At 57.4% G+C, this 27,964-nt stretch overlaps 1 protein-coding gene across 1 annotated transcript; it reads left to right on the forward strand.

Moving 5' to 3' along the window:
* Positions 1-7,854: 7,854 nt before the first annotated feature.
* On the forward strand, positions 7,855-27,934 carry ONECUT3 (one cut homeobox 3). The gene is made up of 2 exons (XM_034070871.1): positions 7,855-8,884; positions 27,642-27,934. Exons 1-2 carry the CDS (start codon positions 7,855-7,857, stop codon positions 27,932-27,934), a joined length of 1,323 nt encoding a protein of 440 aa, XP_033926762.1.
* Positions 27,935-27,964: the final 30 nt, after the last annotated feature.

Below are 27,964 nucleotides of genomic sequence, written 5' to 3' on the forward strand. Positions count from 1 at the left end.
GGAACATCTCTTGGCCAGTACTGCTGGGTGATGCAGCACACAGGTTATGGGATGCTTCCACCTTCTCTAGAGGCATGAGCCTTTTCCAGGGTCTTCCTCCAACCTGGATCATGTTGTGAGGCCGTTTCTCATTCTGCTTGGGAGCAGCAGCATTATCCTTCCATCCATCTCCCCACTCAGCTCCCATTTCAGGAGATGTTTGTCTCCAGAGACCCATGGGTGCCCTTGATGGCTCCATCTCAGTGTGGGCACCATGTCAGGATACCCTTCTTTGAGATCTGTTTTAATCACATTTATACAGTGTAACCAGGGGAAGGAATCTATTGACAGTCTGTCTTCACATTGCTGTCAATTCTTCCGGAGACATCATTAAATCCAAGAGTGGATCTTAATTTAACGTGTTAGCTAACGGGTTATTTAATTAGTTTTCAATACCCCCCCCCCCAGAAAAAATCGTGGGGTGGGGAAACAGACTCAGTATTAAGGGGAGAAAATAAAACAACCCCCAAAACCACACGATGATGAACACATCCAGATTTCCTGGATCTGCAGAGAAATGGTCTCCTCGGCCCCCTTTGCCCCTTCCCTCTCACAAGAAAGAGCCCTGTTGCGTTTCCCCTTCTCCCCACTGTGTTCAATAATAAATGAAAATGGTAAAAAGCAATTCATACACGGGGCTAAGCGTCTGGATTTATTATCAGGACAATTACACCAAGGAGAATTCCCGGAAAATTACTCTTAGAAGTCTTTCTCTCCCACCCCCTCCTAGTTTGGATAAAGACAGCAGCAATTACTGCTGCGGGAGAGAGGAGGGCACAGGGAAAGGGGTTCCACTGCCTCACTGGCTCTTGGGGTGGCACTTGCCTTGCGGGCAGCTTCCTGCCCACGGGGGTGTGGGGTTGGTAGGAGGAGGGGTGTGTTTGGGGCTGTGGATTCACCTGTTTCCAGGTTTCCCTTGGACAGGTCTGTGCGGTGGGTGTAGGCTATGGCCAGCCAGCGCTCTGTGTGTCTGTCTGCGTGTCTGTCTCCGTGTCTGTCTGCCTCTGTGTGTGTCTGTGTAATAGCCCTGAGTAAGAGCCGCTTTGGGTTATTTCAGTAACAAACAAACCATGACCCAAGCGCGCTGGGGGGGGCGAGGGGCAGCCCCCCCCCAGCCTGCCTATCCCCACTGAGCCCAGGGCAGTTGCTTGGTCGGCAGATCCCTGCCCTGTCCCTGCCTCGTCCCTGCTTCTTTCCTGCCTCTGTTCCTGTTTTACCTGATCCCCATCCCTTCCTGCCCCTACCCTTGCCAGTCTCCTACTCCTTGCCTGTCCCCCTACTCCTGCCTGTCTTCTGCGTGTCCCCTTGTCCTACCAGTCCCCTACCCCTGCCTGTCGCCTGGCTCTCGCCTGCCCTTGCCTGTCCCCTTCTTGTCCCCTGCCTCCTGCTGTCCCCTGCTGCTGCCTGTCCCCTAACCCTGTCTGCCCCTACCCCTGCCAGTCCCCTGCCTGCCTCTACCTCTGCTTTCCCCTGCCTGCCCCTACCCGTGCCTGTCCCCCCGCTGTCTCCCTGGGTCTTGCCGCAGAACGCACTGCCCGGGGAGCAGAGTTACCTGTTACGGGGGCTGAGCCGCTGGAAGGGGGGGGTCTCCGGGCCCGGACCCCCGTCCCCGGGCAGCTCCGCGGTGCGGCCGAGCCGGGGCAGACAGCGGGGAGAGAGGAGAAAAGTCTCCAGAAACGGGATCTTTCGGAAAAGCAGAGACGCTTCCGGAGCCAGGAGAAGGAGCCCTGCGGAGCCAGGAAAATACCTGCGGGAAATACAGAGAAACAGAAAATAATCATTACATCTATATCGCATATATATATATCAAATAAATACGGTCTCTTTCTATATAAATTTCAATCTATGTTATGTATAAAGCAACTCCAGTGAATTCGCGTGCTGTCGGTGCTCGGTGCGATGCAGGAACGCGCTGCAGAGCGGAGGAAACCGCCCGGTTCGTCTCCTTCCTTCGATGTTTCACAACGCACCGGCCCCGGTTCCTCCATCCCGGACTTCCCCGGGAGCGCTCGGGGAGCCTTTGGGGTGCTCAGAGACTCGGGTTTGAGGCTCCCCGAAAGGCACAAAGACCGAAAAGTGAGAGAGGGCAGAGGCGAGGGGGTTGGCGATGGTGTCACTTCGGAAGCCTCGGGACCCCCTGTCCCGCAAAGCACGGGCAAAGTCGTTGCATGTCTCACGTTGTGGTTAATCCACCCGCACCCCAGCCCGCTTTAGGAACGGCCCGGCCACACCGGTGAAAGGCGGAGAGGGGACGGGAGGGAGGAGGAAAAAAACCATCTCTCACCTCCGAGCTGGGAGAAACCCTCGCAATTTTCATCGCATTTCCACCAAAAAGGGGGAAAAAATAAAGGGGCCGAGTCCTCCCCGTGCTGCTTCCGAGGGTGTAAAGTTCAGGGCTGCTCTGCCGGGAAGTTTAGAAAACAAATTGAGATTGAAATAGGCTCCCGGAGGCCCACGCCGGTGTTCCCGGAGCTGGGAGCAGCGGAGGGGACCCGGCCCGGCCGCCGTAGCGGGGTGATGCGGACCCCCGAGGGCGCCCGGCTCCGGGCCGGGCTGCGCCGGACCAATGCGGGGCCGCTTCGTTTGGGGTAAGCCTGCAGGGACTACATCGAAAAGAGCAACCTCCGGTCCTCGAACTGCCCTCCCCGGGGTGAATTGGTTGGAGAAACCCTCTCACCCCGACCCCGCGCCCCGCAGCGGCCCCGTCGCTCCCGGCTGCCGAGTTTCGGGGCGGCCCAAAGTTTCGCTGTAAACGAGAAAAGTCTCCGGAAGGGCTGTGGAGGGGTCGGTTCTGCCGCTGCCCCCTCTCCGCAGCCCCACACCTTGATTTCACCCCCGTTGCTGCCGCTTTTCCGCGCTCCCCACCCGGCCCCGGTTCCAGCCGCCGAGCCCGGGGGGAAAGGCTGGAGGCAGAGGAGGGATGGGGGCAGCTCCCGATCCGTCCCCCCCTCTTCATAAACGTCTCCGGGGCCGATTCTGCAGAAGGGGGAATTTTTCACGGGGGGAAATTAACAACTATAACTACAAAAGTAATAGATACGTATTTATATCCTGCGAAAGGAAAGGAAAAGGAGCTGGGAGCGGAGGGAAAGGGCCTGATCTCGCAGCTAAAATTATCTTTAACTGGGCGCCGAGGGAGCAGATCACTGTGGGGAGGCCGAGGGGGGTGGATTTTAAGCAGAGGAGAAGGTCGGTGGGGAAAGGGCCGGAGTTTTTCCCGGCTGGACTCCTGGATTCCTGCCCGAAGCGCCACAAACCCGGAGCCAAGCGGGCAAAGCGGAGAAGGGGAAATTGAACCCGAAAAAGACGGGGAGATCCCGGGTGAAGGTGGGGGGGGCACAGACGGACACACAGCACGGTGTCTCCCCCCGCTACTGCGGGGATTGGTGGAGCTGCGGGGATGGGGCTCCGGTCTTCGCGTCCTGGGGCTCCCACTCCCCCCCACACCCCCTATCTCCTGCCCGCAGCGGGTTTCCCCAAATCCCGCTTTAATAACCCCAAATCCCGGCGGAACTTTTCCGGCGTGGCTGCTTTTTTTGGGGGGGGTTATTTTTTTGGCTTTTCTTTTCTCCTGCTTTGTTTTGTTTTGAAAGCGAAAGCGTTTGAATCCCCTTCAAGAACCGGTATCAAAGTCTCTTTTTTTAAAAGCTATTGATTGCAAAAGTCTTATTTAAACCAACACATTTTAGTTTCTCACATTTTAAAACATCATCTGGGGCCCATTGTATGGAAAATCGATTAGCAGAAATTGCCACGCTCTTTGCCTCCCGCTTGATTGTTGTAAAATCGAGACGTCCATAGGCAAAAGCTGGGCTGGGGAAGATTTGGAACCGAAATGAAAGGGTTTGCGAGGAATCTATAGGCACTAAATAATTCACCTGCCAGGCGATGGGGCTGTTATTTTGAAGCCTTAAAGAACTTTAAGGAACTTGGGCTGCTAAAGGAGCCTTGCTATGGCGGGGGGGGGGGGGGCTTGGAACCGCCTTCCTTCTCCTTCTTTGCCCGGCAAAAGAAACTGGTTTACTTAGTCCCTGCCTTGTACCTGCTCGCCGGCTGCAGTCAGCACTGCCCGCGCCGCTGGATGTGTTTCTGGCGGTGTCGTTTGTGCTTTCGAGCTGTTCCTAAGTGGAGGGGGAAAAAATATATATATATATATATATATATATATATATATATATATATATAAAATAAAATACAAATAAAATATATTTGAGCGCAAAGCAACCGCGGAGCGCGGAGGGGTACGGCCCATGAAGGCAGGGGTACAGGCAGGGAGCAGGCACCGCGTCCTGCCCCCGACACCACCTTCCCCGGGCTCCGGCGCTGCGGCCTCCTGCCGGGGCCGGCCGGGATCGGGGTCTGGTCTCTAAGTGTGGGCAGCCCCGCTCCGCCCGAGGGGCAGCCTTGGGATGGGCAGAAGGGGTTTGGGGGCAGCTGCTGGGCCCGCCCCGCTGCGCCTTCTGCCCGCTCGTCCCGTCGGAAAGAAGCCCTCGGTTGAGCCGGAAGGGTTGGGAGGGGCGGGACCGACGGAGGCTGCCCCAGACCTGTTACCCCAGCCCCGCACTCCCCCCCACCCAGGGTGCCGGCACTGCCCAGCTCCTCTCGGAGCGCTGCCCGGGCGGCTGCGGAGGAGCAGAGGGATGGGAATTAAATAGGGAGAGGGAGCTTGGAAAGAAAAAGGAGGTGAGGGAAGGGATCAATAGCATCCAGCTGGCGAATGGAAACCGGGCCTCTTCCCCACGCTGTGACCCGGGCCCATCGCCGGAGCGTCTGGGCTCTCCGCGGGGCTTCCTCTGGGCTGGGGCCGCAGTGGATGCAGCGAACCAGGCCGGGCTCCGGGATCGCACACGCGGACAGCGGCCCGGGTCCTACCCGGGGAGCTCCCTCCGCAGCCCCGCTCCCCCGGCCCCTCTGGTTTCGGTGACTCTCGCCTAATGATATTGCATCGATCGGGGAAGAGCCGGGGGGGGGGGGGGGGGGGGGGGGGGGGGGGGGGGCGGGGACAGGACGTGGGGCTACCGCATTACTCAATTATGTCGCACTAATTACTAAAAAGTCTCTCCCTTTTTATTTGCTGCTTGCTCGGTGCAAAGCTCGGCGGAGGGCAGAGTCCAGCTCCTGCCCCGGGGCGGGAGGGGGACCCGGTGCTGCGGGCCTGGCTGTGCTGGGGAGCGGGGGGAGGCGTAAACCCGACCCGGGGACGCTGTGCAGGACGGCGGGAGCGCGGGCAGCTGCAGGGATAGATCTATCGATGGGCGGTCGATGGGCCGGTCGATGCTCTATCGCCATTATTACACTCAATGAAACCCTTGCAGACGCGGCCGTTTCATCCCTGGTTTGTTCCCCACCTCCTTCCTCGCTGAGCACCTCGACCACCCCACCCCCCCCCGCCCCCAGCATCTTCTGGCGCTGCCTGCCCTTAGGCTACCCCTGCCCGGCTCCGGAACCCCCTGCCCATCCCTTCCCGACTCCAGCCTCCCCCACCCATCCCTGCTTGGCTCTGTACTCCCTCTGCCTATCCCCGTCCAGCTCCGTACACCCCGCCTATCCCTGCCCGGCTCCAGGCCCCCCTGCCCACCCCTGCCTGGCTTCGGACTTCTCCTGCCCATCCCTGCTCGGTTCCAGGCCCCTCTGCCTATCCCTGCCCGGCTCCATGTCCCATTACCTGTCTGGAAGCTTCTCCCCGCCGGTCACCTGGATATCGGGGACTTCGCATCCCCACCGGACCCCGCGGGATGCGGCTCTCTCCCGATGTCAGGGTCCCGCTAATGGCCCGCGGCCCCTCCCGACAGGGCCACATGAGGGCTGGGAGCTGGGACCAGAGCCGGATTTCTCCCACATCCCTGCTGGACCGTGGTATAGGGGCTTAACAGGAGCAGAAAAGCCCCCGAAGGCACACCCCCCTACCACCACCACCCCATTCCTCCCCGTGCATCATCTGCTCCACGGTGACCACCCTGTGCGGTGCTTGAGAACTGGCGGGGCTTTATTTATTGTATTGGTCACTTAACCGGCTTCCCGGGGCCGGGATGGGACGGGTGCGGTGGGATTGATGACATGGGTGGGATAGGATGCGATGGATGGGGTGCGTTGGGTTAAATGCGCTGCGGTTGGACGGGATGTTCACTCTCGCTGGACTCCTCACTGCGGAGCCGGGTGACACCGTGAGCACCGGCCCGCGGCTCCCCGCCCGGAGAGCAGGGACCTGCAGCCCCACTGCCGCTGCCGGAGCTCCGGGGCCAGTCCGGACCCACCTCGGCCGCCTGGAGCCCGGCAGCGCCGGGGCCTGAGGCTGGAAGGACCCATCCGCAGGGTCCGTTTTCATCTGTTCGGTCTTTCAATAAAGCTTGGGAAACCGGAGCCGCCCGGTCTGCGGCACGGAGCAGGCCGGGAAACGCCGGAGCCGCTTCCGCCGGCGTTCAGGGGCAGGGGAAGCCCGGTTCGGGGCGACGGGGGCCAGGAGCGGCTGGAAACGTCCCTGGGAAGGATGAAGGCCCGGCCCGGCCGGGGCTTGGGCCCGGGTCGCGTCGCCTCTTCATCCCGTCTGCCTTCCTTTCCCTTTCCTTTTCCCTTTCCCCTTTCTCCTTTTCCCTTTCCTTTCCTTTTCTTTTTCCTTTTCCCTTTCTTATTCCTTCTCTCCATCCTTTTGCCCTCCCCTTTCCCCTTCCGTTTCCATATCCCTTTCACCTTTACCTTTCCCTTCCTTTTTCCCTTTCTTTTCCATTTGCATTTCCATTTTCCTTTTCCCTTTCGCTTTCCTTTTCCTTTCCATTCATTGCCATTTCGCCTTTCCTCTTTGCCTTTCCCTTTCCCCTTTCAATTATCCCTTTCCCATTTCCCGTTCATTTCTATTAGCCCTTTTCCTTTCCATTTACATTTTCCCTTTCTCTTTTCCCTTTCCCCTTTCCCTATTTCCTTTTTCCATTCCCCACTATCTCTGCCGAAGGCCCTGCAGCACAGCACCGTGTGCTGCCCCCCGCGTGTCCCTGTCCCCCTCCTCCTCGTGCTAAAGCCCCCCTTTGGCACCTCCCGTTCCCCTCCACTACCCGGGAACATCGGCAGTGCCCCCCGGGGGGTGGCGCAGGGGACACGCGTGGGGAAGCAAGGGGGGTGTTTGGAGTGAGCGAGGGCAGCCTGGCCCTTGGGAGGGATCGGAGGGGGCTCAGGCGGGTGCTGGGGGCCTTGGGCACAGGCGCACCGGGGGGGACTCAGCCAGATGTGGGGGGCAAGGTGGACACAGTCACCAGATGCGCACTGGGTGCGGGGGGGGAGAGCAGCACCTGGTAAGAGGGGGTCACCAGGGGAGGGGGGAACACCAGAGCTGGGGTCAGGGCTCGGGGCTGTCCCACCGTGCTCCGGCCCCGCCGGCTGCTCCGCGCTGCCCCCACCCGTCCCGTGTCCCCCCCGCTCTCACCGGGAGAGGTTGAGGGGGGGACTCGGTTCAGCGGGAAGGGGGGGGGGGGGGGGGGGAGAAGGGGGGCGGGGCGGTGCTGACGTCACGCCGCGGCCCAGAGCGAGGCTGCCGGGAGCCGGTGGCCGAGGCGCGCTGCAGCCGCCCCGAGCTCCCGCACCGCGCCCCGCTCCGCAGCGCTCCGAGCCGGGCTGGGGCGGGCGGGAGCCACGCACGATGCTGGCCTGAGCGCGGGGTGCGGGGGATCGATCCCGAGCGCCGAGTCCGAGTTAATCCGGGAGCGAGGAAAGGGGGGGGGGAACGCGGCGGCGGTGGAGAAGGAGGAGGAGGAGGAGGCGGGGGGGGGTTGTGGGAGGAAGGCAGCGAGCGAGCGGGAGAGGCAGCGGCAGAGCCCGGCGGCCACCATGGAGCTGGCGATGGAGAACCTGGGCAGCCTGCACGGAGTCCCTCACTCGCAGCCCGCAGAGCTGCTGAGCCCGGCGCACGGGAGGCAGGGCTCGCACCGCAACCTGGTACCGCACGGCCGGCCCGCCATGGTCTCGGGCATGGCCTCCATCCTGGAGGGGGGTGACTACCGCGCCGAGCACAGCCTGGCCACCCCGCTGCACCCCGCCATGAGCATGTCCTGCGAGTCGCCCTCCGGCATGAGCCTGAGCAGCACCTACACCACGCTGACTCCCCTGCAGCACCTGCCGCCCATCTCCACCGTCTCGGAGAAGTTCCACCACCCGCACCACCACCACCACCATCACCACCCGCACCAGCGCTTGGCCGGCAACGTGAGCGGCAGCTTCACCCTCATGCGCGACGAGCGGAGCCTGGCCTCCATGGGCAACCTCTACAGCCACTACCCCAAGGACATGCCGGCCATGGGGCAGCCCCTCTCACCGCTGCCCAACGGCCTGGGCAGCCTGCACAATGCCCAGCAGCCGCTGGCTCCCTACGGCCCCGGGGGCCACTTGCCCAATGAGAAGATGCTCTCGCCCAACGGCTTCGACTCTCACGCCGCGATGCTGTCCCGGGGCGAGGAGCACTTGGCTCGGGGGCTGGCGGCTCCCAGCTCGGCCATGATGCCACCGCTCAACGGGATGCACCCGCACGGCCACCCGCACGGCCAGCCCGGAGGGGCCCTCCTGGGCGAGCGGGAGCGCCAGGCCTCGGCCACCGGCTCCCAGCCCGGCGGCTCCGGGCAGGTGGAGGAGATCAACACCAAGGAGGTGGCTCAGCGGATCACGGCCGAGCTGAAGCGCTACAGCATCCCGCAGGCGATCTTCGCGCAGAGGATCTTGTGCCGCTCGCAGGGGACCCTCTCGGACCTGCTGCGGAACCCCAAGCCCTGGAGTAAGCTCAAGTCAGGCCGGGAGACTTTCCGGAGGATGTGGAAATGGTTGCAGGAGCCGGAATTTCAGAGGATGTCGGCGCTCAGGCTGGCCGGTAAGGGCACGGCGCGGTCTGCGGCCACGGCCGCCTACCCCATACCCCTGGGTGGGTGGGTTCTGGGGTGTCGGTGACACGCGTGGGGAGCTCCGGCTCTTGGAATGCAATTGCAAGCTGAGGTTGGGGCGGGTGTTACCGATTTGAAGCCTTTAGTAGACAGGGAAGGAAATTAATTTAAAGTGAATTATATTCAAGGTGAATAACGCTTCAGGCCAACCGGGCCTGCTGCTGCCGGCAGGAGATGGAGGATCCCGAGAGCCTCCCTGTGCTCCGGCCCCCCCTTCGGCTGCCTCCAGCCTCGGCGGTGTTTGCTCTCTCGGTGCCGGCCCCTTGTCCCCCGTGAACCCCGGAGAGCTCCCGGCCCACGGGTGCGGGCTGAGCCGCGACCCCGCGGCCGCTCGTGGAGCTCCTTACCCGGTTACCGGAGCCTCGCTCAGGGGAAGCTCCGGACCGTGCCCGCGTCGGGAGCCGGGGATGGCTGCGCTCTGCTCCCTCCGCGGCACCGGCTGCCGTCGGGAAGAGGGAGCGAATCCCGCTCCTTGATCCCTGTTCCCAGCAGGAAGGAAGGCGGCAGCGGGTGTCCTGCAGCACCCGGCGGGGCAAATTCGGCCTCAGCCGGGCGCTGGGCCACGGGTTTGCTGGAGAAAAGCGGTGTTTCTGCTTGGCCGCGCTGGGGCTGAGGGGGTGAGCGGGGGTCGCGGGGACAAGAGCGGAGGGGGGGGCCAGCGCCCGACCTGACCCGAAACCCCCTGTTCCCGCAGCCGTCCGGCCCGTCCTTCCCCCGCCCCACCGCGCTGTCCCTGTGGGGCCCGTGGGGTATAAACCACGCGTTTATATCTATTTTATTGTTCTTTTTAACGCATCCGAGCAGTGTCCAGCCCGCCCGGCGCTCGGCACGGCGAGGAGCCCGCCGTTATTTATGGAGGAGAACAGCGTTCATATGTATTTAGTGTAATTCAGTTGCTCTTTAATTAGGGCAGGGTAGTGGCATCTTTTAGTTCCAGTCGATGCCCTATTGAAAAGCAGTTAATAGAATGCAAATTGTTCCTGGCTTTACAAGGTTCTGGTAAATAAAGATTTAAACACTGCCGCGATCGGCCGTTTAATGCCCCCGTTGTTCGGGCTAATTGAGCAGCGGGTGGTGGCTTCTGCCTCGCCAAAATCTCAACTAATAACCACGATGGTGATAATAAAAACGCGGAGCCGGCTGGGGGGGGGGCACAGAGAGGGCCCTGCCCGGCTCGGGCTCGGTCCCTGCTGCCATCGCTCCGCTCCTCCCGCGACGCCGGCAGAGGTTTATTCTCTTCAAAATGGTTTTATTCTCCAGCGCCAGGTTCCCCTCGGCCCCGGGGGCAGCTCGGAGGGATTCTCTATGGCAATGGAAGCCCCAGATTTCCTGGGGACAGGGCTGGATTCTTTGCTTCCTGCAAAGAGAAGAAATAAACTAAAACCAAAACCACAACAAAATCCACTCCAATCCAACTCCTCCCCCCCCCCCACCATGAACCCGCCGGTTGAAACCGGGCCGTGGCCGTAGCAGCGGATCGGTCGGGCTCAGACACCGGCCCGGAGGAGCCGCCTCGGCCTCCCCCGGCCCGGTTGCTTTGTTCCCGGCCCCGCTGGGCCCCCGCTTTCGTTTCTCTCCTCTCGCCGTCTCTTCCTCCAGGGCCCGGGCGTGGGGCAGGTTGAATCCCGAGAAGTGGGGTTCGGTGGGAGCGGGTTGCGCTATGGGGGAGCCGTGCCAGGTCTCAGCGATGGATGCAGGCGAATCCCCCCGAACCCACTTGGGCTGCCGGTCGAGCCTGTTCGCCCTTTCGGGCTGCCAAGCGTTTGGAGAAGGGTTGGAACTGGAGGGGTCCGGAAGGCTGCTATTCCTCGGCAACCAGGCAAAGGAACCCTGTCCCGCGGGTCGGGATTGTTCCCTTCCCAGTGAAAGGAATAAAACGCGTGTTAGACGCAGGGCACGGCCAGGGCGAGGGTGATTCTAACCCTAGCTCTAGTCCTAGTCCTAGTCCTGGTCCTGGTCCCGGTCCCACCCGGCTGCGGGAGTCCATCTGATGTATTAGACCGAGACAGTAAACCGTAGATCAATAAACACATCAGGCCCCTATAAATGGCAATTCCCGCTTTTCCCCTCTTCCCAATCCCGTTCTCCTCCCACCACTCCGTTCGCAGATGAACCATTAATTATCCAACCGTAGGCCTGCGGCTCCTCTCGCCCCTCGGGGCTCGGCAAAACGGGAAGTCCCACGAGGAAACATCTGGGCAACAGCTGGCGATGCCCATCCCCGTCCCCTCGGGCCATCCATCTCCGCGACCCGCTGTCATGGCCGCATCACCCCCTCTCTTTCCAGATGCAGCTCTACAAACTTCGTGACCCCCCCACGAGGCCCGTGGGTTGTGAGGGGCTCCCACAGAGACACCTTTGGGAACCTGTGCGCAGCGAAACAGGGCTACGACCCCCCCCCCCCCCCCCAATTCCACCTCGGTCTCTCGGTGTCCTGGGGGAGAAAAAGGCCCCGAGGGATGATGCTTGGAGCGGGTGGGCTCCTGCTCTCCCATACCCGCGTGTCCTTAGGGGGTGGTAGGTGCCAGCCCACCACGCTTGTCCCTGGGTGCTCTCCCACACTGCCAGAGCCCCCACCAGTGGATACCCCCTCCCGAGCACGGATTTCTTCCTACAATCCAGGCTGTGTAATTCCCTCGTGGTTATGTCTCGGGTGGGCGACAACACCGTTGTGCCCCTTTCCCGACACGGCGGCTCCTGCTCTCCGCCTTCCTTCGCTCTTAACCCGGCTGAGCTCTGGGCTCCCCGTCCCACGGAGCTGGTTCTGTTCGGACAGGCCGGGAGGGATCTTCCCCAGCCCGCTCCTTCCTTCTCTTGCGTTTGCGTTTTATTTGTCCCTGCCCCGTCTTAATTTTCCTTTTTGCTTCAGTTCTCCCGTTTTTGTCTCTTTTTTTTTTAATTATTTTTGTCCTTTCTTTTGTTTTTGTTTTCTTTTCGTGTTTAACTTTTTCTCCTCAGTGTTTTCAGTTTTTCCTTTCCTTTCCTTTCCTTTCCTTTCCTTTCCTTTCCTTTCCTTTCCTTTCCTTTCCTTTCCTTTCCTTTCCTTTCCTTTCCTTTTTCCTTTCCTTTCCTTTCCTTTCCTTTCCTTCTTTCTGTCTCACTGTTTTTCTCTTTTTTTTCTCTTCCTTTCTTTTCATTTATTTTCTTCTCTTTTCTTTTCTTTTCATCTTTTCTTCCCTCTTTCTCTTCTCTTCTTTTCCTTTCTTTTCTCTCTCCTCCCAGGGCTTTCTCTCCCGAGCATTTCGCCGCCGCAGCACGAACCGTCGTTAGTTTAAAAACCAAACCACCCTGAAACCGCGAGAACGACATCGGGGCCGGGCCACGGCAAATACCCGAGAGCTTCGGCAACTAATGCCGCTAATGAATACCCCGAAATAATACACCTAAACGCCACAATTCGGGGCAAGATCACACCGCGTAAAAAGCGGTAAATTCATACAGATATATTCCTTTTTTCCACGAGGTTTGTTTCAATTTCAGCCTCTTTCAAACGACTTTCGCCCAACGACGGCTCCTCCCCACCGGGGGGCACCGGGGTGGCTCCGCTCGACCCCGTCCCCGGGCACCGGCCGCTGTCCCGGCCAGCGGAGGGTCGGGACATCGCGGCTGGTTTCGCCGCTTTCGATCCGCGCGTGTCCGCGGGCGCCCAGAGGGAGTTTGTGGGATAGGGAGCGGATTATTTCGCCGCCGTCAAATGGGGGAAAACGAGAGTCCGGATGTCCCGATGGGGCGAAGTGTCCGTTCAGGAGAACACAAAGAAACCGAGCGAGAACGGAGACAAAAAAACCCTTTTCCCCGCTGGTTTTTTGGTGTTCTTAAATTCACCCAATATGAACTATTTCTGTTATTTTATCGTTTTAGCACGGTAAAACCAGGCAACTCCGCCAGCGGCCGCCGACCCGAGGCCTGGAGCTGCCTCCCATCCCGCAGCCTGCATCCCGCCCCGCTCAGCACCCCGCACCCATCTCCGCGCCCCGCACCCTTATCAGCGCACGGGGCCGCCTCGCTCCGCCCGCGGCTATTTTTTCGTGTGTGTTTGCTCCTAATCTGCGCGTCAGAAGGGGCCAATAAACCTCCGTCGGTTAAATATTAAATAGGTTTTTCCCCCCCCCCCCCTCCCACGAGGAAACAACCTCCCTTGTCCTCCGGGTACAACCCACCCGTGTCTGTGGGGTTCCCCCACCCCTCACTCATCATCCCCAGCTGAAGCCGGGTGCTTCGGTGCCACCGCCTCCGTTTTGGGTGCACATTTTGGGTGGGTTTTTTGTTGTTTTTTTGGTGATCTTTCCCCCTTTTCTTTAATTTCTGGGTGTGCAACATGGAGGTGATGTTTTTTCTCTTTCTCTGTCCTGTCAATCGCCACTGAAACCATAAGGGAGAGATAACAGAGAAGAGAAAACTCTCAGAGTGACCTTTGAATCAATTTGAAAAACCTCATTTAACTGATAAGTCTTGAAAGGCCCAGAACTAATTTGAAAATACATCTATTAAAATCTCATTGCCGCTGCCTGGGAGCTGCTGGGAAGGGTGTGCGAGGCGACTTCCTGGGGTCGGGAGAGCCGGGAGAGCAGGTTTAAGCCCTGGTCAACAAAGAGATTGCAGAGCAAAATGATGGGGCCTTAAACCGAGAGAGAAAATAAGGAATATTAAAAGAAAATCAGTCTTTCTTCCGCCGCTGGTGGGGAAAGGGGAGATTTACAGCATTTTCCTGCCATAAGCAGGCACGGAGTCTGGGATCGCAGACAGAATATTGGATTTTTTCTTTCTTTTTTTTTTCTTTCTTTTTTTTTTCCCTTTCAGAAAACAAATCCAATATTTTCTCATTCTGCTCAGATGCGGTTGCAGGGCTGGGGAGCCAGAGAGGGCAGCGGACCCCCAGGAGTGACCACAGGGGAGGCTGTGCCCATGCTCCCATCGCAGGGCTTTCTGCCCTGGTGCCGCAGAGTGAATGCCAGCACTGTGGATAAACCCCGGGTCTGCTGAAGTGGAGGAAGGGATGGGATGCTGAGGGCAGGAGAAGACCAGAGGCAGGGCCCAGATGCCTGTTTTCCTGCCCTGGGAATATCCCACCCTGCCCTGGGCACAGCTCCTCACCTTCCCCAGCATCCCTTCAGCATTGCCTGGGTGCAGAGGAACTAGAAATCCCTTATGGAAACCTCCTGGGCTCATGCGTCTCCTCATGCAAAGCCCACATTCAGGGCTTGTGGCAGTGTGGCAACGCAAAAGCAACCCCAAAATAAGAGGAAAAAGTCCATTTTATTTAAACCAAACTAAGGCTCGAAAGGCTGGCTGGGTCTTGGAGACATCCGGCTCCACACCTTGGGGTGCAGTTTGGGATGCTGCTGCCGTAGGATGGGTTGTGTTTCCTGCAGGAATTGCTGCCTCCCTGTTCTCAGCAGGTTCTCTCAGCACCCTGTTCCTGTCACGTCCCAGCACCAGCACCTTGTTGGATGGGAGAAGAGTTTTCTCCCTGATTTCCTGAGGTTTCTTGGGAAGGCTTGAACAGAGGGAGCCCAGCACCCTGAGTATGGATGGAACCTTTAGGCGGCTTTGATCCCCCCTCACCCCACATCTACAAAATGGTGCAGCTCTACCCCAGCTTCCTTTTTGGAGCTGAGCTGATACGCACAAATCCCATGGCTCAGCATCAGACTGAGACTTCAATTAACCTGGGATGTGTCCAACCAACCCAGGATGTGCCCTATTCCCACACAGCACCAGCAGCAGAGCAGAGGGGATGGGCTCAGCCCCTGGTTTGGAAAATTGACCAAAAAGGGAAGTTGAAGCCAAAAATCGCCTCCATCCCCAGCCAAAAGCGATGCTGGATGGGTGCAGCGGGAGCGATGTGGGTATGTGCCGGGGCAGTGAGGGGCTGGCGAGCAGCCGGCAGCCGTTTTTGGCAGCTGAGTGCATTTCTTACTGGCTCTGTGCAGGACCGTGGCCATCAAGTGGCAAGATTTTGCTGATGGAACAGAAAATCAGAAGTCTCGTTAATTCCTCAAATGATTTAAGACCATGTCCAGCAAGCAAAGCAGATGATGGGCTTTTAAAACGTTTGGGGTTGTTAAAAGATAGTGAACAAAAAAGGCAACCTGGATTCCCTGGTGCTGGGAGAAGGGACCAGGGCATTTAAAAACTAAAGACCTAATATTGAAATCAAGACATATTTGCGTGGATAGAGATAGGGTTTCAAGAACGACCTTAATAATTCTGTCTTAATATATATATCTATTCTGTCTGGGGTGTGCAGCGTTGCTCTAAGTACTGCTGGTTTCTGTAGGGCAAGGCAAGAAGGTCCAGAAATTATTTACAAGGGATTCAATGGGATTCAAGGTGTTTTGCAGGAGGTAAAGTTAAGGCATGGAGATGGCAACACTTCGCTGGGGCAAATGCAGGGCTGGAGGTGCTGCATGGCAAGGGGGGGTGCACCCATGTACACCCACATGAACTCACAAAGGGTGGGATGTGGGTAGAGGTGATGGGCTGAGATGGGCAGTGCTGTGGAGAGGATGCTCGTATTCCCTGGCCCTATCCCACTGTGGGTACTGGCTTTCCCCCCCTTGTTTGGGATCAGTGATGGTCCTTTCCTTCGCCATCTCATCCCTGCGGTTTTGCCTCCAAGCTCTGCACTGCAGGACCTTATTGCTCCAACTGGACTGTGCTCTGCTTCCTTTATGCTGGAGGACTTGATGGTTCTGTGAGCTGAGTCTGGGAGCTGGGGGGGTTAATTTGCTGCCTGGCCTCTAATCTGGAGAAGGGCAGATGCCACCACCACTGGACAATGTCCTCAGTGGGAGACCTGGACTTGTCGCCATGCCTTGGTTCTGTACCTCTGCGATTGCCTGGATACAAATCACGAAGCAGGAGTGAACCGTTTGGGGTCTGAGTAACCTCATCACCCCTGGCAGGGTAGGGGTGGCTTGGCTCTGCCTAGCTTGGGAGAAGGAGGCAGAAAATCCCCATGCAGGAGCCTGCTGAGGGGACAGCAGGTTGTGTGATGCTGGGACTGACCTGTCATCTCTGTGCAAAGCAATGAGGAAAACCCAGCATCTTAACAAACAAACATATGAAAGGCAAACTGCAGCTTTTTGTGCTGCTGCTGGCACAGGCAGCAGTAACTGCCCCAGCTCTGCTGAGCCCAAGGCTCCATAGAAGGAGGCAGCAAGAGGAGCAGGGGGCTGCTGGTCTCCTATCCAGGTCCAAAGAAAACTGATGTCTCCCACTGCTGGCATGAATCCAGAGACCCCTAACTATTGAGGTCTGGCAGGATTAGGGAATGCTGGGAGGGCACAGCTGGAACCCGGTGCCTCAGATTGGGCTGTCAGGGAGCCTATAAACACCCAAAGTGGAGCAAAACCAAGGGATACAGCTCATGCCGAAGCAGTCCTCAAAGGGCTGCAAAGGTGATGGTCTCCCCAAGGATCCCCCACCATGATGCCCGGCATCAACTGCTCAGCTGGGGTTCTTAAAGCCAAGGAACTCAGTGGTGCCACATAAAAGGCCAAACCTTTAAGCTAGAAGGTGAGCTCCAGAGAGGGATGCCCCTTTGTGGGATAAAGAGCAGGTAATGAGCAAACTCTCTCCATTAGGGATAAAATTGCAAATGTATTGGGAGCTGCTGACGGGTGATAATATCAGGGGCTGACAGAGACATCAACGGCTCTGCTCAGCCGCCAGCAAAGGCTGCTTCCACCACCAAGCATCAGAGACCCTGTTGCAGGGCTGGGGAGTGCAGCAGCGCTTGGCAGTGACACCGGTGCCTGCATGCAGCATCCCACCCTTGAAATTTCCCCACAGATCTGGCCCTACTCTTTATTTCTGCCCTGGACCTGCATCCCCCCAGGAAATCCACAACCCGGGATGGGGGATGGATCTCCAATGGGGTTTGCTCAGTGGTTGCTTGGTGGATGGACCAGCATCGGACCCAGCTTGGCTCAGATGGGATGCTTGAATAACTATTATGAGGTTGATGCTGTGGTGGTTTCTGCTTCCAAAACCCCCCAGGGTAGAGCGGCCCCTTCCCCATCTGTCTCCAAATGAACAGGGGTGAGGAGGAAGAGGGAGGGTGGGATGGTGGCACCGCGCTGCCAGGCTTTGTATCCGCTTAGAGGGACCCAAGGCTTTAACAAGAGGCCTCTGGAAATGGATCTATGGCTTAATGCACACCTTTAGTTCTCTTTATGGGAACAAGCATTGGGATTTTGATGCCATTTCTCACACAGAAGGCAGCAAACCTCTACCCTGATATTTCCAGGGGAGCTCCTCTATGGCAGGGCTCCAACTGGACCCCCTAGAAGCACTCACCCCCACACAGAGCCAGCCAGAAATGGGACGTGCTTGATTTAGGGCTCGATTTCATGTACATTTCATGTGTTGTGTGGTGAGGTGGGTGCTTGCAGACGTGTCTGCATTGCAGTCCGTTTTGGTTCTGATGGGTCAGAAACAAGGCAAAAACGCGGCGAAAAATAAGGATGTCATCAGGTGCTTTCCACACCAGGATTTAAAGAAGGAAATTTAAAGATGCTTCTTCCAAATCAGGGCATTTATTTAAAATAATAAAGGTTTCAAACCAGCTTCCTTTTTCTGGAGAAAATTTGATAGCATCTCCCCAAAACTGAACCATCCCTTTTCCGCTCCATTCCCAGCCATTCCTCTGCTCCCACACCTCAAACTGAAACCCCAAATGACCCATTTGCCGTCATTTTTGGCACCGTCATGAGGCAGTTGCCCCATTGGCGGCTGCCTGCGGATGGACGAGCATGGCCCTGCTCTCTGCAGGAGAAGATGCTGCTTAACTGATCCAGGCAGAGCTGGGATCTTCAGCCCGGGGGTGCCACTGCAGCACCATCATCTCCCTGGGAAAGGACTGTCAGGGGGACATGGGGTGAGTCGGGGTGCTCAGATGTCCCCCCCTTGGCCTCAGGAGCTTTTCCAGTGGTGTTTACAGAGGGTTTATGCTTTCTCTGGATGACGATTTTGTTCCAACCAGATTCAACTTTGTTCTTTCTCTTTTCCTTTTCCTTTTTCTCTTCTTTTTTTCCTTTTCTTTTTCTTTCTCTTTTTTTTCTTTTTCTTTCTCTTTGTTTTCTTTCCTATTCTTTCTTTTTTCTTTTTCATTTTTTCTTCTTTTAATTTTCCTCCTCCTCCTCTTAATCTCTCTTTTCTCTCATCTCTCTTCCATCCTCTTCTGTCTTCCCCTTGCCATATAATTTTCTTTTTACCTTTCCTCTTTTCTCTGTTCTCTTCCTTCTTTCTTATTTTCCCTTTCTCGTTTTCTTTTCCCTTCCCCCCCCTTTCTTTTCTTTCTCTTTTCTTTCTTTTCCACCTTTTTCCTTCCAAGTCTCCAGCCATTCCCTTACATTTCACTCTCCCACCTTTCGGCAGAAAGCCCTGGGACCGGCAGCTCCCACCCAGGGACCAACCCAACCCCATCGGGATTAATCCCTGCTCCCACAGCCCCTAACCCCCCCCAAACCTGCCCGCGACGCTCCCCGCCGGTCACGTAGCCATCAAACTGATGTGCCAGCAATATCCAACACGCAGCTAAAGCCACTCGTGGGAGTTTCAATAAAATCGACTGGGCAGGATCAATGGCTCCGCTGGCCCCAGCCCCACACTGGGGAGAGACGGGGGGGGGTAGGAAAAATACCCAGGGCTGTGAAGTGGGGGCAGTGGGAGGCGGGGAGCTGATTACAAATCCATCCTATACTTGCCGTGATTAATTGCTGCTTTAGCAGAAGGAACAGCTCTGAATGGGGGTCAGTTTTAAAGGGAGCGTTGGGGAGCAAATGTCCTCACTGTGCTCAGATGGGAGGAATCAGAATCCCAGCCTGGGTTGGGTTGAAGGAACCTTAAAGCTCATCCAGTTCCTTGCCACGGGCAGGGACCCCTTCCACTGGAACAGCTGTGTCCAACCTGGCCTTGAGCACTGCCAGGGATGGGGCAGCCACAGCTTCTCTGGGCACCCTGTGCCAGCGCCTCAGCACCCTCACAGGGAACAGCTTCTGCCTAAGAGCTCAGCTCAGTCTCCAATGGGCAGGTTCAAGCCATTCCCCTTGGCCTGTCCCTACAGGCCCGTGTAAAAATCCCCTTCCCAGATTTCTTGCAGGGAAGAAGGAGCTTCCCTCCTTGCAGAACAATTGGAGATGAGCAGGGAGCAGGATCCAGGGGCAGACACAATCAGGGCTTGTCATTCCCCCCCCCCAACAGCAATGACTTGGTAGCTGGGTAGGGTCCTCCCCAGCCACTCAGGAGCATTCCCGAACCACAGCCAGCCAGGATCCCTGGTGTCCCCTGCGCAGGGAACCGCTTGGTCGCCCGATGGGGTTCAGGTTTCTGGCTGCTCCTCATCCCAAAGCCCCTCACCGGGGCATCCATCCAGGCCCATCTATCCTGTCCTGGTGCGCGGGGGTCTCGGTCCTTGCCCTGCCCTCCCCGAGGGGCCCGTCTGGAATTAAAACATCATCCATCGTTACAGGCAGCGCGTAATCCCTGGCAGATCAGTGCAATTACTGCGGGAAATGCCTTGGGAGCTGAACTAATAACGCTGGAGCGGTGTATTAAGAGCCACTGGCTTAGCGCCGGCTGCAGTGTGTCAGCCCCACGCGTGGGGGGGCACCGACCGAGCCGCCCCGAGGGCAGCAGGTACTGGGGAGGACTTGGCCAGGACGGGGGGCAGCAGTGGGGTTGTTTGTGGGGCAAGATGGGGCAGTGATTGGATGGTGATGGGGCACTATATGGGATAACCGTGGGGCAGCCATGGGGGAGCAATGGGGCAGTCATTGTGCAGTGATGAGACAATACGTGGTGTTGGTGTGGCAACCACGGGGTTGTTTGTGGGGTGGAGACGGGGCAGAGTGTGGGGCAGTGATAGGACACTGCATGGGGTGACAGTGGGGTCGGCCGTAGGGCAGCTCCGCCGGCGGCCTGGCCCGTCCTCGTCCGTCCCCCCCCGCCGGGACGCAGTTGGACCGCTCCATCTCCGCACGCCCCGCGTTGTGCGGGCCGGTGGGAACGGCCCATTGCGCCGGGCGGCGGGGGGGGGGGGGTGCGGGAAATGAGCCCGTCCGCCGCAGGGGGGCGCCAGCGCGGCGGGGACGGCCCACGATGCCTGCGGGGGGAGAGGGGCGCGGAACAAACCATTACCCGTCGTGTGGGGGCGCGATGAGCGCTCCAAGATGGCGGCGGGCAGTGGGGTCTGTTGGCCCTCACCGGGTGTCGGTGGCCGGGGCCGGGTCCCTCCGCTCCACCTCATGGCCCAGCCCGGGGGCAGGTGCCGCTTGGGGCTCTTTGGCCGGGCGGGGTGAAGGGAGTTCGGTGTCAGCCTGGTGCTGGTGCTGGTGCCTGCTCCATGCCTTGTGCCGGGTACGGATAGCTGGGAATGGGGATGCTCGCAGACCCCATTGGGTTGAAACCCCCTTCGGGAGTGGGGCCTGGAGCCAGGGAAGGGCTCGGATCTGGAAGCTGCCTCCTGCAGCGTCTCCTGGAGCTAAGGGATAGCCCGAGACCCTCAGGGACCCTGCTTGGGCTTCCCACCGGCCTTCAGAGCATCTCGAGCTCCGGAGCAGCAAACCTGGACCCCCCAGCTCATCACAGAGCAGCAAAGCCGGCAGCCATCCGAGAACCGACTTGGCCAAACCCTACGGGAGCTTCCCATTCACCCGCAGTACATCCACCCCAGGCCAGGTGTGAGCAGGAAGGGCAGAGAACTTTGGTTTTCCCCTTTATTGCTTTCCCCCTCTCTCCAGTAAATGTTCCTTGGCTGATAATGGCTCTGGGCTCTCGCTGGCACCATCTCTCCTTGGGAGCAACAAGTGCCCTGATGAAATACGTGCCATTGATTGCTGGATTTGTGCATTGTTCCCACTCTGGCTCTGGGAGCTGCTGGAGGCGGCAGGAGCTTGGCAGGAGGAGCCCAACAGGAAGGAGCTGATGAGAATCCCTTAGTGATGTGCCCGATGCCAAAGGCAGATCCTTGCTGCTCCTTTCCTGTGTGAAGGAGCAAGGGCCGAGATGGACTGCACAGGATCCTCAGCCATGCGGTTTTAGCCGGCATGACTTGGTTCTTCCTGCCATTGTGGCACAAACTGAACCTCAAACTCCCTTTCTGCCACCAGATCTGCCAAGAGCTGAGGCTCCTGCGCCGCAGCTGAGCAGGAGCAGGCGTTGGTGTCCCCAAGGAAACCTTATTCCAGGGCTTGGGAGGGTTTCCAGCTGCCCCCTCGACAGCCTTCCCCTGCTGCTGCCATCCCTCGAGGCGCTGCTGCCTCCTGCCTGCCGCTGCCTGACTCCAGCACTTCATTAGCACCAATTTGCCCTCGTCACACTAAGTGAGGATGACTCAGGAGAACAGTGAGGAGAGGAGAGCAGCCGGCAGGACTCCCAGGGCGCATCTGCCGGCCCTGCCTCACACCAGGCAGCTGGGCTGGTCCTGGGCTATGCTGGCAGTGATCTCCACTGGGACAGTAAGAAGCAGCTGACCCTGGTTCGGAAAAAGGCCTAGAAAGGGAAGAAATGGGCAGATCTGGGAAGTGACTTTGGCAGCAGATGGGATGGCAGAGCTGGGAGCTGAGCTTGATTCATGCCAGTGCTGGGAGAGTAGAGTGGGGCACCGGGTCTCCGTTTAGGAAGGTCTCTGGCAAAGCAAGTGTAAAGTCAAACTTCTGCAGAGAGAAGATGCTTTTAACAATGAACCCACATGTTTAATCCATCTGAAATGGTTTGTTTCTGTATCCATGAGAGGAGTCTGATGCAGCTGCCTCAGCCCAGGCCCATCTCTGGTGGCAGCTTACCTGGAAAGGACAAGAATAAAACCAGGGCAGGTGGGGATGGATGGAGCCAAGCACACCTGCAGCTACCACGGCTTCTCTGTGCCCCTTCATCCACCCTAGGACCGGACCAGCTCATCTGCTTCAGCACTGGGAAAGCTGCAAATGCCATGCCATGAAAATCCAGACCTTGAGGGGAAAAGAGGCAGCATCCTCTGGGGCTCCATCAGCCGCTTTGCTGTGGTTTGGGTGGCTCTGCTGGTCTCCTCCAGCTGACCCCCCCTTCTAGAGAGCAACCGTTGTCAACCGAGGGGAGGAACAAAGACTTCTGCTTTCATTTCCAGTCCTTCCTCCGCCTGCCAGGCTGCACTGCCCCGACAGCCCCTGGCTTGCTGGGGAATGGGCCGGGGAGGTGGGTGCAGGCAGCTGGTGGCTCCGTGCAGCCCCATCCAGGTTGACCAAAGCAGCTCACTGGAAGAACTCACTGAAACCCTTTACAAGGGGAGGAACATAACACCCAGCAAGGCAGCGGTGAGCGCTTTGTCTCATCTCATCTCCTCATTTGCAGCGTTCAGAGGAAGATTTAATTTGCTGGGCTTGGGGAAGCAGCTCACGCTGCACTACACTGGCTGCATACCAATGACCAGGGGCTCTCCCCGGGCCTCGGGATGCAGGGACATCAGTAGGGAAGCCTGTCCCCACTGAGGCAGGGCCATGTGGCACAGGGACATGTGTGGGGCCAGGAGCTCTGGCCAGACCATGTCACTCTGACCCAGCAGGACTTTGAGGATGCAGCTCTGCAGACACATCACAGCCCCTAACTGCATCTCTTGGGCTCTGGATGGCCTCAGCATCAGTGTGGAGCAGGTTCTACTTTGGTGCAGTTCAAAGCTGGCCGATGCTTTGGGACCACAGTGGTCAAAATGCCCAGAGGTTTTGGAGCCCAGAAGGTTGGGGGCTGTTTGCTGAAGCCTGGGGGATCACAGTGTTGCAGCGTTCCGGAGTGGCATTTGCAGGGATGGGCAGCACAGTGCTGGCTCTGCCCGGAGGTTGTGTGGTTGATCCTGTTTGTATCTGCATTTGTTAAGTTTTGGAATCAAATGGGGTTTAAAAACAGGCAAAAAAAAGAGAGTTTGGTGTTGATTTGTGAGCTCTTTCTTCCTGCATTGTGTTTCGGGGACTCTCCTGACAGTGCTGAGTCTTCCCAGCTGGAGAAGACCTGGATTTCTGCTGGAGATGCGTGTTTGGGATGAAACTCTTTGGGCTCTTTTCCGACAATGTAGAGAAGTCAAACAAACATCTCTCAGTTTCTAAATTGTCCCAGCTCTGAGCATCCCATTGGCTGTGGACCAAAGGATTTCTGGTTGGTAGACGAAGCCTCCTGATCTCTGGAGCAGACTGTTCCAGATTTGGGGAAGCAGCTGCCACAAGGTTACTTCAACTCAGGATCAGACACTGCTCTGCTGTGGGAGGCACTGGGCTCATCCCAGTTTGCTCCAAGCTGCAGCTCCCCAAACCTTCCAGAATACTGGGTCAGGGTGTGAACCAGTAACACCCATTGTGCAACCCCGGACACAGCCTCCCCTTCTCTGTGACAGCAGTTCACATCCCTCTGCCTCCTCAAGGAGAGGGGGAAACTGAGGCAGTCCAGGGCCTAGACCCCTCTTGAAGGCATGGGGAGAAGCCAGCTTTGCTCAGGGCCATTTCTCACTATTGAAAAGAGCCCATCCTACCACTGCACCAGAGAAACCTGTACCAACCTGGCCAACCACGTCCCCATCCCTTCCTCCCCTTCACTTTGAGCCCCTGAATGCTCCTCCGTCCCCTTGCATCGTGGTGAGCTGATTTGACAGGGAGGAAAAGAGAGAAGCCGGTGGGTTTTTGTTCCCCCTAACCTTGCTTACAGCCAGCGATGGCTCTGAAAGCCCCTGGCTGCCTTTTGTGAGTTCAACAAATCACCAGCACTTAAGCAAAGTGGGCAGAAAATTACGGGTTGTATTGCAAGTGAATGGAGAGGGAGAGCACGCTGGGGCTGGGAAAACAGAGGTTTCGGGTATAACAGAGAGCCCGGGCTCTGGCAGGCTGCAGAAGCCGGCAGAGCCATCAGGTATTAGTTAAATGCTTCGCGGAGTTCACGCTGCGAGGCATAATCGCAGCTTCTGAAGAGCAGCCATTTAATTGTCTCTATTATGTCCCTTTAGAAATGATTTGGGCGATATTTTGCTTTGAGCTGTCAAGGTTAAGTCAAGGCAAACGCTCTCCCTCTGACATAAGTGTCCAGGGAAGCAGAAACCCGCAGCAGAAATCCTCCAGGAAAAGCGGGTGGGATGCCTGTGCTTCCAGAGGTCTTTCCTCCTGCTTTTGCCCCCCTTATCTTTGCTCCCTGTGGCTGTTCCTTGGGGATGAAATGCTGCTAGGATTGTGTGCCTGGTGTGTGGAAGGAAGGGGCTCTGTGCCGTCATCCCATCCCACTGTGGCATTCCCTCCTGGACACTTCTGCACTGGTCGGCCAAGCCTGGTGGAGCTGTGGAGGTCTCTGGGGTGCAGGCATCGTGGATTGAGTTGGGGACAGATGGAGAGAGGAAAGACCTCCCATCGTGGGTGAGCACAGGCCCTTACTGGCCGACAGAGCAAACCCATGGGAACCCCAATCCATCTCTCCCACTGTTGGTACTGCCAGGATCCCCTGTGCCCCAGGAGGAGCAGGGCAAGCCAGGGAATAAACCCAGTGGCTGGGGGGATAACACAGAGGCAGGGCTGGAAGTGGCCTGAAGCGTGTCCCCCTCCCCTCAGAGTCCCTGGAAGGGTGTGAGTGAAGTGCATTAAGCCAAAGAGGAGGCATTTGTATCTTAACGTTTGGAAAACGGAGTTTGAAGCACAAAGGAAACCCCTTAACCTTCCACTGAGCTTGGGGGGAGTCAGAGCCCTGCCTCTGGCTGCCCCTTGTCCTCAGCTCCCACCGTTTGTGGGGACACAGGGACAGACACAGTGGGAAAGCAGCGCCCGAGGGATGGGGAATAGGAAAAAGATCCTCCTTAGGGGGGGGTTGATGGTCGTCGTAAATAGATCTGAGCAGCGTCACTATCGATCCCTGTTGTGCGGAGCTGTAATTAGATTGAAGTGGGGGAGAGGGGTGTTGGGCTGCGTCAGCAGAAAAAGGAATTAATACATAAACAAACGAGCACAGGAAATGTGGGATTGCGGCCGGCGGCATTCCAGGTCCGAAGTCAGGGGGGAATGGGGGTGTGGAGCAGGGTGTCAGCTCCTGCTTAAGCAACACTCAGTTTCAGTGCTGGGTCACAGTTGTTATGAGCAACACCCTGATGGTTGGTGTTTGCCTTGGAGCTCTGAGTTCGTAATGGGAGACTGGGTTGTGATAATTACTCCTAAAAATAGAATAGGGGGGAGGGAATGTGAGGTTGAAAAGCTGGGATCTGGTGGGAATGGGTGCCAACAGCCAGGAGAGCAAGAGGACAACTTGGATCCCAGTGGGTTCATAGAGGGGTGGATGTATTTACAGCTACCTGCACACGTTTGTATGTGCTTGGTGTGTATATGGTAGACACAGATAAGTGCCATCCATGCAGAGCAAAAGCTGTGCTCGCAGGGAGCAGGTGAGGTGCCCACCATGGCCATGAGGTCCCACCTGTGCCACCAGCACTGGGCTGGAGCTGAGCATGCCGGGGGGATGCTGAGGGGGTCCTGGGAGGGCGCACGGTGGGTGGGTGAAGCTGTGCTGCTCCGAATGTGCACGTCCTCTGTGTGTGTGTGGACTTTCTGCTTGTTGCTTGGTTTGGGGGTTTTTTGGGGGGGGGGTGTCTATTTTTTAATTCATGTCTGGAAAAAACAAAAAAAGTCAAATTTTCTATAAAGCCTTCTTTTTGTTTGTTCTTTTTGCAAGCATCTGATGGTCATAGGGTAGGTTTCCACTAACCCATTCTCTGCTGGCTGTTTGAGTACGGTACCCCTGGGACAGGGTCCCCCGGCACAACCAGGGCTCAGACTGTCCTTTGTCCCTAAGGATGATGGTTTGCAGCCAAACCTGCCCGAGGGGGGAGAAGGGGAGGGGAAGGCTCTCCACGAACCATCTTTACCAAGGAGACTGATTCTGAGTGTGGTTGCTTAGTGCCTCCTTGTTCCCCCCTGCCCCAGTGGGAACCAGAACTGATGGTTTCCACCACCTGCCTGGGGATGGGGCAGGGACCGACCCCAGCAGCTGGGGAAACCAGGCTAAACTTACTGGATAAATTCTGTGTTTCACTGAACTCTAGATGTCCCCAGCTGTGGGTGGAAGGGGTGGATATCATCCTTCTCTGTTAGTTCATAGGGGCTGCAAAGGGGACTTGTAGTGCAGGCCAGCTGAAGAAAAAAACAGAAGAAGACCTTGCTTGTTCTCTAGTGAGGAAGAAAACACTGCAAACATCCTATTACTCCTAGGCTACACGGATGCCTACCCTTTTACTCAGCCTGGCTGAGGAGGTGCATCTGTGTAGTAGGAAGGTAGTTAGCCTGAGGGGAGTACCTGTTGTGTGGACCCAAGATGCCATCCCGTTGCTGTGGCATCAGCTTCCAGCCTTGGCCTCTGGCCCCTCCAAGGTCTGTGCACCATGTTGAAGAGGCTCCTGGAAGTACCTGAGAGAAGCAAGTTGAACTCTGCCATCCAGCAAGGTTCCAACAGCCAACATCTTGAAGGACCTGTGCCCTCCCAGCAAAAGCCTTTGGAAGAGCCTAACCAAGAAACCCCAAAGGGGGAAAACTGCTGCTTGTTCGGGCCAAGAGTGGGACTTGCCTTGGTTTAGCCCCTGGTTTACTCATGCTTTCCTGAGCTTTCCATCTGTCCCCAGCCTTGGAGGGCCAGACCCATGCCCTGCCTTTCCCACAGGCATCTTACACTCCTACAGTGCCTGTATGTGTCTGGCCAAGTCCCTGAGCACCCTGATGCAGTTGGCCCTGCTTTGAGCACTGCACAGACTCCCTTGTTATATCATTATATAGAAAAATGTCCTAGCAAAGAGCACCTTTTCTCACCACTTTCACCACCAGTTCTTGATATTCCTGCAATTAGAATCCCTATATATAAGAAGAGGTGAATAATCACCTCTCCCCATCCCTTGCGCACTGCATGATGGTGTCAGGCGGCCTTTCCTGCCTCTATGCAGTCCATCCCTATGTGACAGCACCTTTGTCCTGACCTTTGGCTCAAGCCAAACTTGTAAGGAAGGTCTGATTTGGTGCTGGCTCAACCTGACACATGTGCCAAAGGATCTGGCAGCAAAGGCATGCAGCGGAGACTGAATTTCTTGGTACTTCACGTGCTCTCCAGCCTTTGGAGGCAGGAAAACCCCTTCCCAGACCGGGTGGAACCACGAACAGTCCTTCCAGGCTGTCTGCTGTGGGACACGTTGGCTGCAGACTGGCCTTTTAATAACGTCCCTGTCCCTGGCTCTTCCTGTATTTCCAAGCTGGCAGCTGGATGTGCTGGCCAAGAGACACCACTTCCCCGAGCCCTCCAGTGAGATCCACAGAGGTGATGAGGAGGTGAGGGAAGCTGATGGGTGGCTCCCAACACTTAGGGATGGAGCAGGTCCCTGTAGTCAGGCTGCCACCCCCGGAGTTAACCTCAGTTTCTAGTCCCAGGGTCAGCTGGAGATGTTGCCTTTCCCTGGGCATCTGAAGAGGTGATGGGCTTCACCCAAGCTTTCCCCATAGTGATGCTACAAGAGGCCGTCGTCCCACCTCAGCAGACACTCAGAGGCACAGGGAGGAAGAGGAGGGAGGTAGCCTAGGGACCTGTGGGCAGCAAACCAGCAGGTTGACTGGAGGGAAGGGCCTGGATTTTGCAAGGCAGCCAAGCAACCTGCAAGCGGGCCAGGGTGGTGAGCACCGATTAATGGCCCTATTCTCTCTTTTGAACATCTAGCTTGCAAACGCAAAGAGCAAGAGCAGCAGAAAGACAGGAGCCTGCAGCCCAAGAAGCAGCGGCTGGTCTTCACGGACCTCCAGCGCCGCACCCTGATCGCCATCTTCAAGGAGAACAAGCGCCCATCCAAGGAGATGCAGATGACCATCTCACAGCAGCTGGGCTTGGAGCTCAACACTGTCAGCAACTTCTTCATGAATGCCCGCCGGCGGTGTATGAACCGCTGGCAGGAGGAGCCAGGCACCAACCCTGGAGTCCCTTCTTCTTCTACAAGCACTTTCTCCAAAGCATGATGTCCCCCAGCCCTCCCTGCCCCTTCTTGG

This window comes from Melopsittacus undulatus, chromosome 19 (genome assembly GCF_012275295.1).
Source record: "Melopsittacus undulatus isolate bMelUnd1 chromosome 19, bMelUnd1.mat.Z, whole genome shotgun sequence".
NCBI lineage: Eukaryota > Metazoa > Chordata > Aves > Psittaciformes > Psittaculidae > Melopsittacus > Melopsittacus undulatus.

Coding starts and splice junctions, on each gene's coding strand:
- ONECUT3 (XM_034070871.1), top strand. CDS start 7,855: ATGGAGCTGGCGATGGAGAACCTGGGCAGCCTGCACGGAGTCCCTCAC. Junction 8,885..27,641: donor GTCGGCGCTCAGGCTGGCCG/GTAAGGGCACGG, acceptor TTGAACATCTAG/CTTGCAAACGCAAAGAGCAA.